We start from the raw sequence: 12590 nt of genomic DNA on the forward strand, positions 1-12590 counted from the left end.
ATATATATTGATTATTTAAATTTAAAAATGAAATTTTTTAACAATTTAATGTGTTAAAAATATTTAAAAATAACTAAAAAATGGAAGGAAAAAAAGTTTCAACAATTAATGTGTCGAATACATGTTAACTAAAAATAAAAATGAGAGAGAAATATAAATATGAAAGATGGATTCTCATTAAATTTGGATTTTATCTTTATGAGAATATAAGTAGACAAAATAAAAAAGAATTTGCGGTGATAAACGTATTTTATTAAGAAATACATATGTACGTTAAAATGAAACATAATTCATTAATTGAGTACATACGTAATATTTCGACCCTATTACGGGCTTGGTTTTCATAAAATTTACTTGGTATAAATTCAAATTTTCATACGTTAGTGTCAATGAGTACATTCATCGTTTAGCATCAGTGAGAAACACTCACAGATTGACATCAGTGACTCAATGACGAGTGCAACTAAAGGAATCACTTAACTAGTGTCACTGAAGACTCGCTCTGATAGTGCCACCGAAGGCATCCCTAATCTCACCCGTCAGTGTTGGCCTCTACCGGAAGAGGCAGTGGCCGTCAAGGGTGCACGACCCCCTTGACTCCTGTTGTACGACGATCCTGAGTTTAAGTTAGCTTATGCAAACCTTCAATCTTTTACAAATATCAGTTACATTAAGGGACCAATAACAACTATCAGAAAAGACGTAACAACAAATTATATAAATTTTCAATCTAAAACAAGAACTTTGGTATATAATAATATACATAAGTCAGATGTCGCTATAATACGAGGAAAAAGTAGTAGTGAGATGACACCATTAAATAGTATGTGTCGTTGCAATCAAAGACTTGTTTGCACACTGGATATGGCCATTTGGAACTTGTTAGTATATTAACGAATTGAAAAAGAAATCAGTTACGGATAATAATCCAACTGATGCATGTAATCCCTGTTCTTTTTACTGATTACTAGTCCATACAAAACGAATGGTTATGGAAGAACCATTTCAAGGATTGGGAGGTTGGAAGACCGATTAGGTCTGAATCCTAAAGATCTTCATCTTGCCAACATGTTTTGCACCCCGGTCATAATACCACCAATTCTTCATCGAAAAATAGGAAAGAAGACAAGGATCAATGAGAATCAAAAATCACCTTTTAATCGAGCACAAACTTAAAATATTAAAATTAAATTATGACTTATTTATTATTATTTAATATCTTATAGAAATACTTTTATAGACATAAATACCCATGTCCTCCTATCATATCGATAGGGCTGCAAACGAACCGAACGTTTAGCAAATCGTTCGTGAACCATTCGACGTGAGGTTCGTTTATTTAATAAATGAACGAACATGAACAATTTTTTTGTTTGTTTAGTTAAACGAACGAACATGAACAAGAGTCTTCGTTCGTTTATGTTCGTTTATATTTTAAATTTTAATATATAATCTTTTATTTATTTACCTTGAATTCAAATAATATTTATTTATGTTCGTTTAGCCTGTTCGTTTTTGTTCGTTTAACATGTTAATGAACGAACACAAACACGAACACAAACACACCTTATTTCTAAACGAACGAACACGAACACAAAGATTTTCGTTCGTTTACCATTCGTGTTCGTTCGTTTGTTCGATTAAGTTAAACGAACGAATATGAACACGCCTATGTTCGTGTTCGTTTGGATCGTTTACAGCCTCACCTATAGACATCCCGTCGGGTCAAGTAATAAATATTATTTTATATTTGTTTAAAATTAAAAATTAGAAAAATAAAAAATCATGCACATCAGTCGTTGTAGTATAGTGGTAAGTATTCCCGCCTGTCACGCGGGTGACCCGGGTTCGATCCCCGGCAACGGCGTCGTTTTTTAAGTCTCCATCACCCCCTCCAATTCCAACTAATTTTTTTTAAAATCCGCAGCTGCTATCAACCGGATGACCACCGCCACTGCGTCGGCCACCGGCCGCCATAAACTAAAGAGCACCACCATCCATCTTATGGCGCTGGACGGCATCGTTAATGTTAATTCCCTCTTTACCCTCGGCTTCTTCCTATGGCTTGCCGTCAATCCCACCGACCAACGTACACCCTTGTTGAGTCCTCCGACACCGCCTGCCTCGTGCCGTCTTCCACCGCTGAAAACCTCATCGTTTTCCATGTCTACTCTTAGTTCGTTCTTGTTCTCGAAAGCCTAATTGCTTTTGGGCTCAAACAGGCTATTAGAACAGCTAGATCCGGCGACACCCATCGCTCACGTCAATTTGAGAGTTTTACACTTTTACTTTCCTTTTTCAAGATGGCTCGTTCAGATCGATCATGGCTACCAAACATGAAGAAGCTTCGTGATCCTTCTATGGCAGTATCTATTAATCTGATTCCAGAATATATATTTTTGATTAAACCACAACAATTTGGTCCCTATTGGTTGTAAAAAATAACACCTTTTGCCCTCGAGTTTTGATAGTTACAAGATGACCATTGTGATTTATAAAAACGTCCAGGTTTGCTCGTTTTCTCCGTCGTCTGTTAAATGATGAACATTTAGGGTGCGTTTGATTTGCAGGAATGGAATGAATTTGGAGGGAACCTACATAAAATGTATAGTTCCAGAAGAAGACAAACCTAGATATAGAACAAGAAAAAATGAAATTGCGACAAATGTGCTAGGGGTGTGCTCACAAGATATGCAATTTATATATGTCTTACCGGGATGGGAGGGGTCGGCTGCTGATGGTCGAGTGCTTCGAGATGCCCTTCTTAGGCCTCATGAATTAAAAGTTCCAAGACCGGGTATAGTTTTTGATAGTTTACTATATATTAACAAGTTAAGTTTTGATGGTTTATTAACTTATCTATTACTAGGTTATTACTTGGTTGATGCTGGATACACAAATGGAGAGGGTTTCTTAGCTCCTTATAGGGGTCAAAGATATCATTAAAATGATTGGCGTGATGGACACCAACCAACCACTGCCAAAGAATTTTTCAATATGAAGCATTCATCGGCGAGGAATGTTATTAAACGATGTTTCGGTATGTTGAAGGCGAGGTGGACAATCTTACGAGATAACTCGTATTATCCTATTGAACAAAAAGTTAGGATCATCATGGCATGTTGTCTCCTCCACCATTTTATAATGCAAGAAATGCCAGTAAATCTACTTGACAATGACGGTGAAGTGGATGAGGGAACCGGAGACCATGGAGTCGAAGACGGAGATAATATAAATGTTGTTGGTACTTCAAATGATTGGACGACATTTAGGGACAATTTAGCACAATCTATGTTTGCTTCTTGGAATGCTACCAATTAATTTGTATGATTCATTTATGTTTGTAGGACTCATACTTGTCATGTTTGTTAAATCTAATGTTTGTTTGTAATAGAAATTATGGAGTTTGGACATTGATAATTAAATGTCGTTATACTTTTGATTCATTTATGTTTGTAGGTATGACGAGTCAAAATAGAAATTATCGAGTTTGGACGAATATTGAAGAAACAAAACTCGTTGAAGCTTTACTTACTATGGTGAATACGGGAGCATTTAAAGCCGATAATGGCTTTAAATCGGGTTATTTAACATTTCTTGAACAATCGTTAAAAGAATCATTGCCGGGCTCCGGGATTTTAGAGAAACCACACATTGAATCAAAGTTAAAAATAATGAAGAAAGATTAGACTGTTGTGCATGACATGATAAATGGTTCATATATTAGTGGCTTCGGATACGATAGTGTGAAGCATTGTGTCGTTGCGGAAGACCAAGTTTGGGAGGCGTATCTTCAGGTACATGCTAAAAAGAACTTGCTATTTATATTTGCATAATATATAATCATAGTTATATGTATATTTATGTTATTCTATTATGAAATAGGTCCATAAAAGGGCGGGAAAATGGAAGAACAAACCGTATCCTTTTTATGAGGATCTTTGTATTATATTCGGAAAAGATCGTGCCACAGGAAATAGAGCAAGAGATTTTGTTGAGGCGGAACAGGAGATGCGTATAGAAGATCAAACACAACACATGAATGACGAGTCCGATGACGTAATGGCAACTAGCAATGTTCAAGGTGGGAATGCAAATATGCAATCTGAAGAAACTTCAACTGTGCGTCGTAAGAAGAGAAAACGTCGAGTAGATCCCATGGCTGATGGATTTAGTAATGCGGTTAGTAAACTTGGGGAAACTTTGGAGAAAATGGTGAACAAACTTAACAGGGGTGTAGAACGAGAAGACGAACTTGATAAGAAACGTTCGATGATCACTTCTGAGATATCAAAAATGCAGACGTTGGCCCAACGGGTGAAGTTTAAAGCAAATTCATTGATAAGAGACGATCCTGAAAAGGTGAACACGTTTTGGGATTTGCAAGAAGCGGATAGGGAAGCTTATGTCGATTGGGTTTTAAATGAAGCAAATAGGTGAACACGTTTTGGAATTTGGTGGGTAAATGTGTGGTTTTGAAAGAACAAGTTGGTAGTTAAATTTGTATTTTGGATTACCGAGTTTGGTGGTTAAATATGTATTTTGGATTACCGAGTTTGGTGGTTAAATATGTATTTTGGATGAAAATGTTTTGTTGATTAAATATGTATTTTGGATGAAAATGTTTGTTGATTAAATATGCATTTTGGATGAAAAAGTTTGATTGTTAAATTTTTAGGTTTGTTGGTTAAATAGATAGATTTAAGAAAATGAAAGAGATTTGGTGATTTAAATAATTACAAAAAAAAAATCTAAATCCAAATCCTACAAACCAAATAGAGGAATGGATTTCAAATCCAATCCAAATCCTGCAAACCAAACACATGAATGGATTTTAAATCCAATCCAATCCAAATCCCATGGAATCCAAATCCCTCCTGAGAATCCAAATCCCTCAGAAACATTCCTGCAAACCAAACGTACCCTCATCTTTGTCTTTTACCCAAAATCAAAATCGATTTTATAATTTTAGTCTCTGTGGTTTTTGATTCGATAACAGACAAAAAATTAATAGAAGAACCAAAGTGTCCCTCATTTAACAAAATAAATTTAACGACCTTTAGAGGAATGAATCAAATCCAGACATAAACCATGATAATCATCTTTAATTTCAAAACTATAGGAATATAAAGTTTTATTTTTGACAAACCACATTGACCAAATTTGTGGTTTACTTACTCTATATCCCTTTTTTCCTTTAGATCTTTACTCATTTAATTTATGAAAAACACACGCAACCAATGTCAGGGTTTGTTCAGTTCGGTTTCTACTAAAACTTGTATGGATAAAGTTGTCTGCATGATAACAATAACAGATAAATTGTTGTTCGGTTGTAGTGTTGAATAAACTGTCTGAATAATATAAACGATCATTTTATCTCTTCCATTTTTTAGATTTTTCATTAACAAAAAAAATTAATTTCTTGTTCGTTATCCCAAGTTCCCAATCAGATTTCTTCTTCCTATCAACATAGACAATAACAAAAGAAAAACAATGCATAAACATAAGAATTTATAAAAAGCACCAATAATCAATACAAAACACATTTGTTGATTCATACATACCTCATTAACTTAAAACCCAAAATGGATGAGGAAGCACAGAAGAAAGAAAGAAAAATGATTTGTCGATGATTTCCAAGCCTTTGTGCTAAGTCCCCAATATCAAACTTCTATAGTTGCCACTATACCAGACCTGTTGAGGGATATTTCTTCAGGTGTGGGTTTCTTTGACAATAAGGTTGGAAGATCAACACCCGGCGAGGGCTGGAACCAGTCGAATGCCGGTGACAACGGAGGGCTAGAAGCTAGATGTGGAGGAGGCGTGTAGATGGGAGGAGCGTCGATGGGGAAGGAGCCATGTATAGGAGTTTAATGTGAGTAGTTGGGGAGATGGGTAGTTGGGGAAAATTAATGCAATTTAATGGATGAGTCTATAGGAGAAGGGTTTTTCAAGTTGAGTGAATCACCCATCAGCTGATCGAATAAGCCCAGTCTGAACAGTTAGATATGGTTGTGTGAATAAGCCATATCCATTATACAACCCATTAAGCTCTTACCAAACAGCACCCGAGTCTGTGAGGTGTTTGTAAAAGGAGAAACTTTTGGAAAATTTCAAGGGTAAGGTGGGGTGTTAATTTTATATCAAAGATAAATGTTAATCATATCAGTTCAATTGGTATTAATTTAGTTAGTATCAATTCAATTAGTTGATAGTACCTTACTATCTAAACTTGGTACGTGATATTAAAAGTCGTATATCACGATAATATTGTACCTTACCGACTTCTTTATTTATTAAAGTTTAATTAGTAATATAACATATTTTGATTTTAAATATTGAATTTTAAATTATCTTGTTTTAAATTTTGCTAATACAGATAGATATATAGAATTTGATTGGATTCATTTATCACGAGCACCATCAAAAGTGCATAACTTCATGTGCGAACAAATTTTATCAGGTTGTGTTTATAGGACATCATAACAAAAACAATTAAACTGTTAGATGTTTCTAGAAATATTGAACAATATTCTCTCTGTCTCAAAATAAGTGTCCACAATTGAAATGACACACAATTTTAGACATGCATTATTATTACAGTTTTTGTGAACCAAATGACATCTTTACCCTTATTTAATTTTTTTTCTCTTCACAACTCTTGTATAATTGTGCATTAATTAAGGGTGAATTTTGAGAATTTGGTAATTTGCTTTTGAAAGTGGACACTTATTTTGGAACAAACATAAATAGAAATGTAGAGACTTATTTTGAGACGGAGGGATTATATCCTAATTTTATGTGCTTATCATATATCATAAGAGTATCTCCAACAAATTTTCCAAAATGGAGAACTAAAACTCAGAATCTCCAAAAGTATTTATATTTATCTCCAACAGATTATTTTTGGAAATTAAAACATTAATTATATAAGCAAAATAATTTGTACCAATATTATTTATCTCTCATAAACATTTAACAATAAGGATTCTTATTGGTGTTAATATAATAAAAAATGTTTCTCTCTCATTGTAATCATTTTTGAGGAATTCTCTAAATTTGGAGAATATCACTCTTTTTCTCTTATGTCTGTTGGAGCAAAATATGCCTAAAATATTCATTTTTTCCATTTTAAAGAATTTGCTGAAAATGCTCTAAGAAGCACTGAACAACCTCACTGTGTGTTCAATAAGAAGTGATCATGGTACTGAATTTAAAAATAGTACTATTGAAAACTTCTTTGAGAACAAGTGAATTTCTGACAATTTCTCAGCTGTGAGAACTCCACAATAAAACAGAGTCGTTGAAAGAAGAAATTGAATGATAATTGAATCCGCTCGAACAATGCTCAGCAAATCTCGTCTCCCTACTCAATTTTGGGCTAAAGTTGTCAACATTGTTTGTTTTACTCAAAACCGATCGCTGATTGTTAAGAGATTCAAGAAGACAATCTATGAACTTTTTTATGGTAGAAATCCACTCTTAGCTTTCTATATATCTTTGGTTGTACCTGCTATATCTTAAACAACAGAGATAATCTTGGAAAGTTCGACCCTAAAGCTGATGAATGAATCTTTCTTGAATATTCTTTAGTATCCAAAGTCTTCAGAATATTTCAACAAAAGAAGATAAACCATAGAAGATACTATTCATGTCACTTTTGATGAATCTCGATAAGCTAACTCTAAACTCATCTTTGACGATGAAGAAGAGTTAGACAGATGGATGATATCCCACATTAGAGAACCTGAAGCTTCATTCAACAATCAATCAAACGTTGATCAACAAGAAGCTGATGATGATCCAGATATTATCCCCGACATGACAAATAACGGAGCTGAATCCTCTTTAGGGATCTCTGCCATTCCCATTAGTCATTTGCCACTTTCTACTTCAAATATTGATCCTTCAGTCATTGAACCTCTCTCAGTAAACGATTCCTTACCTGAGGCTCGTTTAGCAATTCAAATGAATGTTGAAGAATCTCTTGCTGAAGCCTCATCCTCTATATATGAGCCACCTATCTCAGAAGCTGATAACTCAAGTCATGTACCAGCTCAACAATGGACGAAGAATCATCCCATCGATCAAATTCTTGGTGATCCAAATACATGTATTCAGACTCGACATGGTCCAGGTAATATCTGTTTATTTGTCAACTTTCTCTCTCTAGTTGAACCCAAGAAAATCAGTGAGGCTATTAGTGACTCAAGTTGGGTCAGCGCTATGCAAGAAGAACTCGCGGAGTTTGATAGAAACAAAGTCTGATATCTTATCCCTCGTCCATCCAACAAAACTGTTATAAACACAAATGGGTGTATTGAAACAAGTTGGATGAAAATGATATTGTAACCCGTAACAAGACTCGACTTGTGACCACCAATTTTTTTTTACGTACAGTGATCACCTATTTTCTTACACATTGTAATCATTTTGTGAACACAATGTGACACAATGACACTAAGAACAAAAGATGAAAAAAAAAGCACTAAAGATTCCTTAAGGTATTATGTCAAGACTTGAACACACATTGTGAACAATTAATGTTTTATTTTAAGGGTTATGGATATCTTATTTTTGAAAGTTATAGATTTCTTATTTATGAGAATAAAAAAATTAACTAGATGTATTTATAAATTGACTAAGGTGCCATTTACTAAACGTTTATCCGAAAAGTGCTTACCAGATACCTTTCCTTACCGGATGAACATGACAAGGGTCAAAAATCTTACGCGATGAGAACAATAATAAAGATAAAGAGTCTTACTCGGTAAGTGAGGGTGACGACTCTTACCCGTGTAAGCGCTTACCGGATAATTGTTGCATATGATACTATTTTGATGTACTATAATCTTTCCCGGTAAAATAAATTATAGTGTTGACTCCTAACGATAAACGCTTACACGGTAATCATTTAGGTAAACGGCCCCTAAATTACCTTTTTATTTATTTTTTAAATAATATAAATATTTCAAATTAGTGGTTCACAATGCATGTCACATATCTCACAAATTCTAGAGTTCTCATTTCATTAAGCCCTATATATATAAAAATAAGTTTGACGTATAGCTGATGTAGAACTCCAACAACTGTAATCCTGAAGGGTACAAAGTTTATATTAAGAATTTAAAAATTTTCACGAACATGATTTGAGGATGATGAAATACAAGAAGATGATTCAGCAACTATTCATGCACATCAGTAGAATTAGCACAACTTTGTCCACAATTTAACAAGAAATTTTGTCAAGATTTAGAGTGATGGTAAAGCTTGTTCCTTGAGTGAATCTTGAACTGCCTTCAAGAGAGCTGGCATTAGTTTCTGATTCGTAACAATGATGCCCGTGTCGAGATCGAGATATCTTCCTTTCGAAAAGTCTAAAGGCTTCCCACCAGCATCCGATGCAACACCCCCGGCTTCTGTAATTCAAAACAATTTAATGTTAGCTCAAAAACGAAAACATGATTTCACTAGTTTACTCGCGTTATTTAGGAGAAGAACCTTCTGACAGGTCTTTGGAGGCATTCTTCTGTTAGGCTGAGGAGTTCTTAAATCTGTATTCTCCTAAATAAACCTATTAATGGCTTTCGGTGTTCGGCCAGAAAATGGGATCAGAGGGCAAATGTTGTAGAAAAAGGGTTTGCGCTATACCCTCACTCATACTACAACCTTCTTATTTTTTTTGATTAACCTGGATATCCAACCCGCTATGCGAGCTGACTAATCCCAGGGCGACCACCTGCTTTGCAAATAGCCCGGAGTCACCGCATTTGAACCTCCGTGGCCACAAGGGGATTTTTATTCCTCCTTGGATTTGAACCTGCGACCTCCTGATACTGTTGATCTTTGGAGCCAAGCTCAAACCAATTAGGCACCACCCTTGTGGTTTACTACAACCTTCTTAACCGCTTGGCAACCTGAACAGTCATTCTTTTCTAGGAAAAAAAATACTAAAACAAGTTTTACCCACTAGAAATTACCTACTAAACAAATACTAAAATGATTTGACTCGTTTGCCTTTCTTAAAATGATGTTATAGTCATTAAGGGCAAATGTTTATGGAAAGGTAAGTTTTTAAAGTAAGCCTTTTTCTAATAAGTCTGTGTCCGGCCAGCCATCTTGCACACACCTTGACTAATCCTGAATTTAAACGGTCATACAAACCTCTAGTGGTTAAAGCAACATTTGAAAGAGAAGTGAAATGTACCTGCAATAACGATATATCCGGCAGCATGGTCCCATATCTTCTCACGGTATCCTTTATTTGGGAATCGTAAATATATTGCACCATCTCCTCTTGACAATGCACCGTATTTTGCCTGGCTGTCTATTCTAACTGGCGGTGCTTTAACGCCCAGTTTCTAGAAAAAGAAGAAAGCAAACATCACTTCATCAACCTCGGGTACCAGTTTCATGCCTTTTCACAGCAGCAAGTAAATGTTAGTTTGAGAGTAAAATAAGTTGGCCAATGTACTTTAAAAGTTATTTACTCCCTCTGTTCCAAAATAAGTGTCCACATTTCTATTTTAGTTTGTCCCAAGATAAGTGCTGCCCTTAATTATGAGATGGAGAAATTTATTGTTTCCTCCATTATTAATAAGAGTGAAATTGTCATTTAGTTAATTAAAAAGTGTAATAAGTACATATTTTTAAAACTAAGTGCCTTTTTCATTGTGGACTGCTTGACCTTTTCTAAGCGGAGCCAGAATAAAGCGCCCATAAAAAAGACACTTACTGACTACTGCTGATTCAACACACTGCCACTGTACTGTCCGAGTAGATACTGTTATTGTCTCTCGAACCATAATAATATTATTTGCCTAATGTATCTCATGTCCTGATCATTCTTTTTTCCTATCGGTCTACTTACCGGCAGAAAAGTTGACATATTTGCCCTTGATGAGCACCAACATTTTTTTTTGATTAACCTGGATATCCAACTCGCTATGCGAGCCGACTAATCCCAGGGCGACCACCTGCTTTGCAGATAGCCCGGAGTCATCGTATTTGAACCTCCGTGGCCATAAGGGGATTTTTATTCCTCCTTGGATATGACCTCCTGGTACTTTTGACCTTTGGAGCCAAGCTCAAACCAATCAGGCACCACCCTTGTGGTTGATGAGCACCAACATTTCTTAATCTTGAGGACACACCGGTCAATTCTCTAGCGTTTTTGGCCCAAAAATAGAGCCAGTGGGCAAAAAATGTGAGAATGTAACCAAATATATTTTTACTCATGATTTCCCCATTTTCATATAAACTAGCAAAGGTACCTTCGCTATAGCACCAGATAAACTATGAGATGAATGTGCAGCTTCATATGATTCGAAGAAGGATGCGTCTTCTGGATTTTCCGTGTCGCTAACATGCACCTGAGGGACAAGCAAAAAAAACTGATGTTGCCGCCATTATACATATATTCTTAAACCTTACCCCAACCAAACAAGCCCGCATATCCCATCCAGAGGTACGCAAACTTGACCTCTACCCCAAAGAGTAAAGCAGTTGTTTCTGCGAAAAGTCTGCCAGGAAACCTCACCACTAAATTATTCTAAGAGCTTCTCCAACTCAACACCACTAAATTATTCTAAGAGCTTCTCAAACTCAACACCAAATCGCATTTTCAACATCATTCCATTACAACCCAACACAATTCTTACACCATTTTGGTGTTGGTGAATAGTATTACACCACATTTCGTGTTATATTATTCATTTACATCAATTTTGTGTTAAACTATTTTTATTACAAAATGGTACTTCAAGTTTCATATTTATGTAATTTTAGTTCATTTGATTGTAAATGGTTTTTAGTTATAATATTTGTTGATATTATATTACAAATTACAAAATATATATATATATATATATTGACTTACGATGTATAATAAATTTCATTTTGTATGCTTCAAACTTACTTACTGTTAAAAATTTAAGACAGTAACATATTTATAAAGTTATTGTACCAAAAAAAAATTATGGGTCGAATTTGTAAGCAACTAATAAATATAAGGCCATGATTGAAAATCTATATAATTTAGGAAAATGAAATATACTTGGAATATTCAATTCGGTGTTTGAAAATGGTGTAACGGGTTGGTGAAGAATTATTGTTTACACCAAATTTTACACCATCTTGGAACAAGATTAGCTACGTAAGATGAGGCATTAAGTTTTGTACCTTGACGGGTGGCGAGCCATCTAGAGACTCCATGTATGTTCCACAAGAGAGTTGTGCAGAGAACAAACATCCTGCTTTACCGAGAGCATGTTGATCTTTAAGGCTCCCAATGGATTCTAGTGGGAGATTTGGGCATGCGAGGACACCTAACACGACTTTCCCTTCGTCTAGCAGACCTAATGCTATCGCATATTGGTCACCTCTTAAGAAACTGCATCCAAAAAAATACATTCTTGACAAAATGAAAATCTCTCCATCATAAAACTAACATATGTGTGTGTGTATATATATATATATGTATATATATATATATATATATATATATAGGGTTGGGTTCACGTGAGACCAGCCTGTTTTCGTGAGACCCGTGAGACCACATTTTTACACGTAACCTTTACAGCAAAAACACT

At 35.1% G+C, this 12590-nt stretch overlaps 2 protein-coding genes and 1 non-coding gene across 3 annotated transcripts in view; 2 read left to right on the forward strand and 1 right to left on the reverse strand.

Annotated features, from left to right (window-relative positions):
* Nucleotides 1–1795: 1795 nt before the first annotated feature.
* On the forward strand, nt 1796–1867 carry TRNAD-GUC. The gene has a single exon. It is a non-coding gene; the product is annotated as a tRNA-Asp (tRNA).
* Nucleotides 1868–3144: 1277 nt separating this feature from the next.
* LOC112515160 (uncharacterized protein At2g29880-like) lies at nt 3145–4440 on the forward strand. Its single transcript, XM_025121836.1, has 4 exons — nt 3145–3244; nt 3348–3363; nt 3728–3797; nt 3886–4440. Exons 1-4 carry the CDS (start codon nt 3145–3147, stop codon nt 4438–4440), a joined length of 741 nt encoding a protein of 246 aa, XP_024977604.1.
* A 4655-nt stretch (nt 4441–9095) lies between these two features.
* The window catches only part of LOC112515300 (SAL1 phosphatase), a 6208-nt gene continuing 2713 nt past the window's right edge, over nt 9096–12590 (reverse strand). The window contains exons 5-8 of the mRNA XM_025122028.1: nt 12181–12391; nt 11274–11372; nt 10208–10361; nt 9096–9419 (exon numbers count right to left, since the gene is read on the reverse strand). Of these exons, the coding sequence (XP_024977796.1) occupies nt 9253–9419; nt 10208–10361; nt 11274–11372; nt 12181–12391 (631 nt within the window). The 3' untranslated portion in view covers nt 9096–9252. The remainder of the gene's footprint in view (nt 9420–10207; nt 10362–11273; nt 11373–12180; nt 12392–12590) is intronic.

The sequence above is a fragment of the Cynara cardunculus genome (assembly GCF_001531365.2).
Source record: "Cynara cardunculus var. scolymus isolate 2C chromosome LG 7, CcrdV1, whole genome shotgun sequence".
In the NCBI taxonomy this organism is placed as follows: domain Eukaryota; kingdom Viridiplantae; phylum Streptophyta; class Magnoliopsida; order Asterales; family Asteraceae; genus Cynara; species Cynara cardunculus.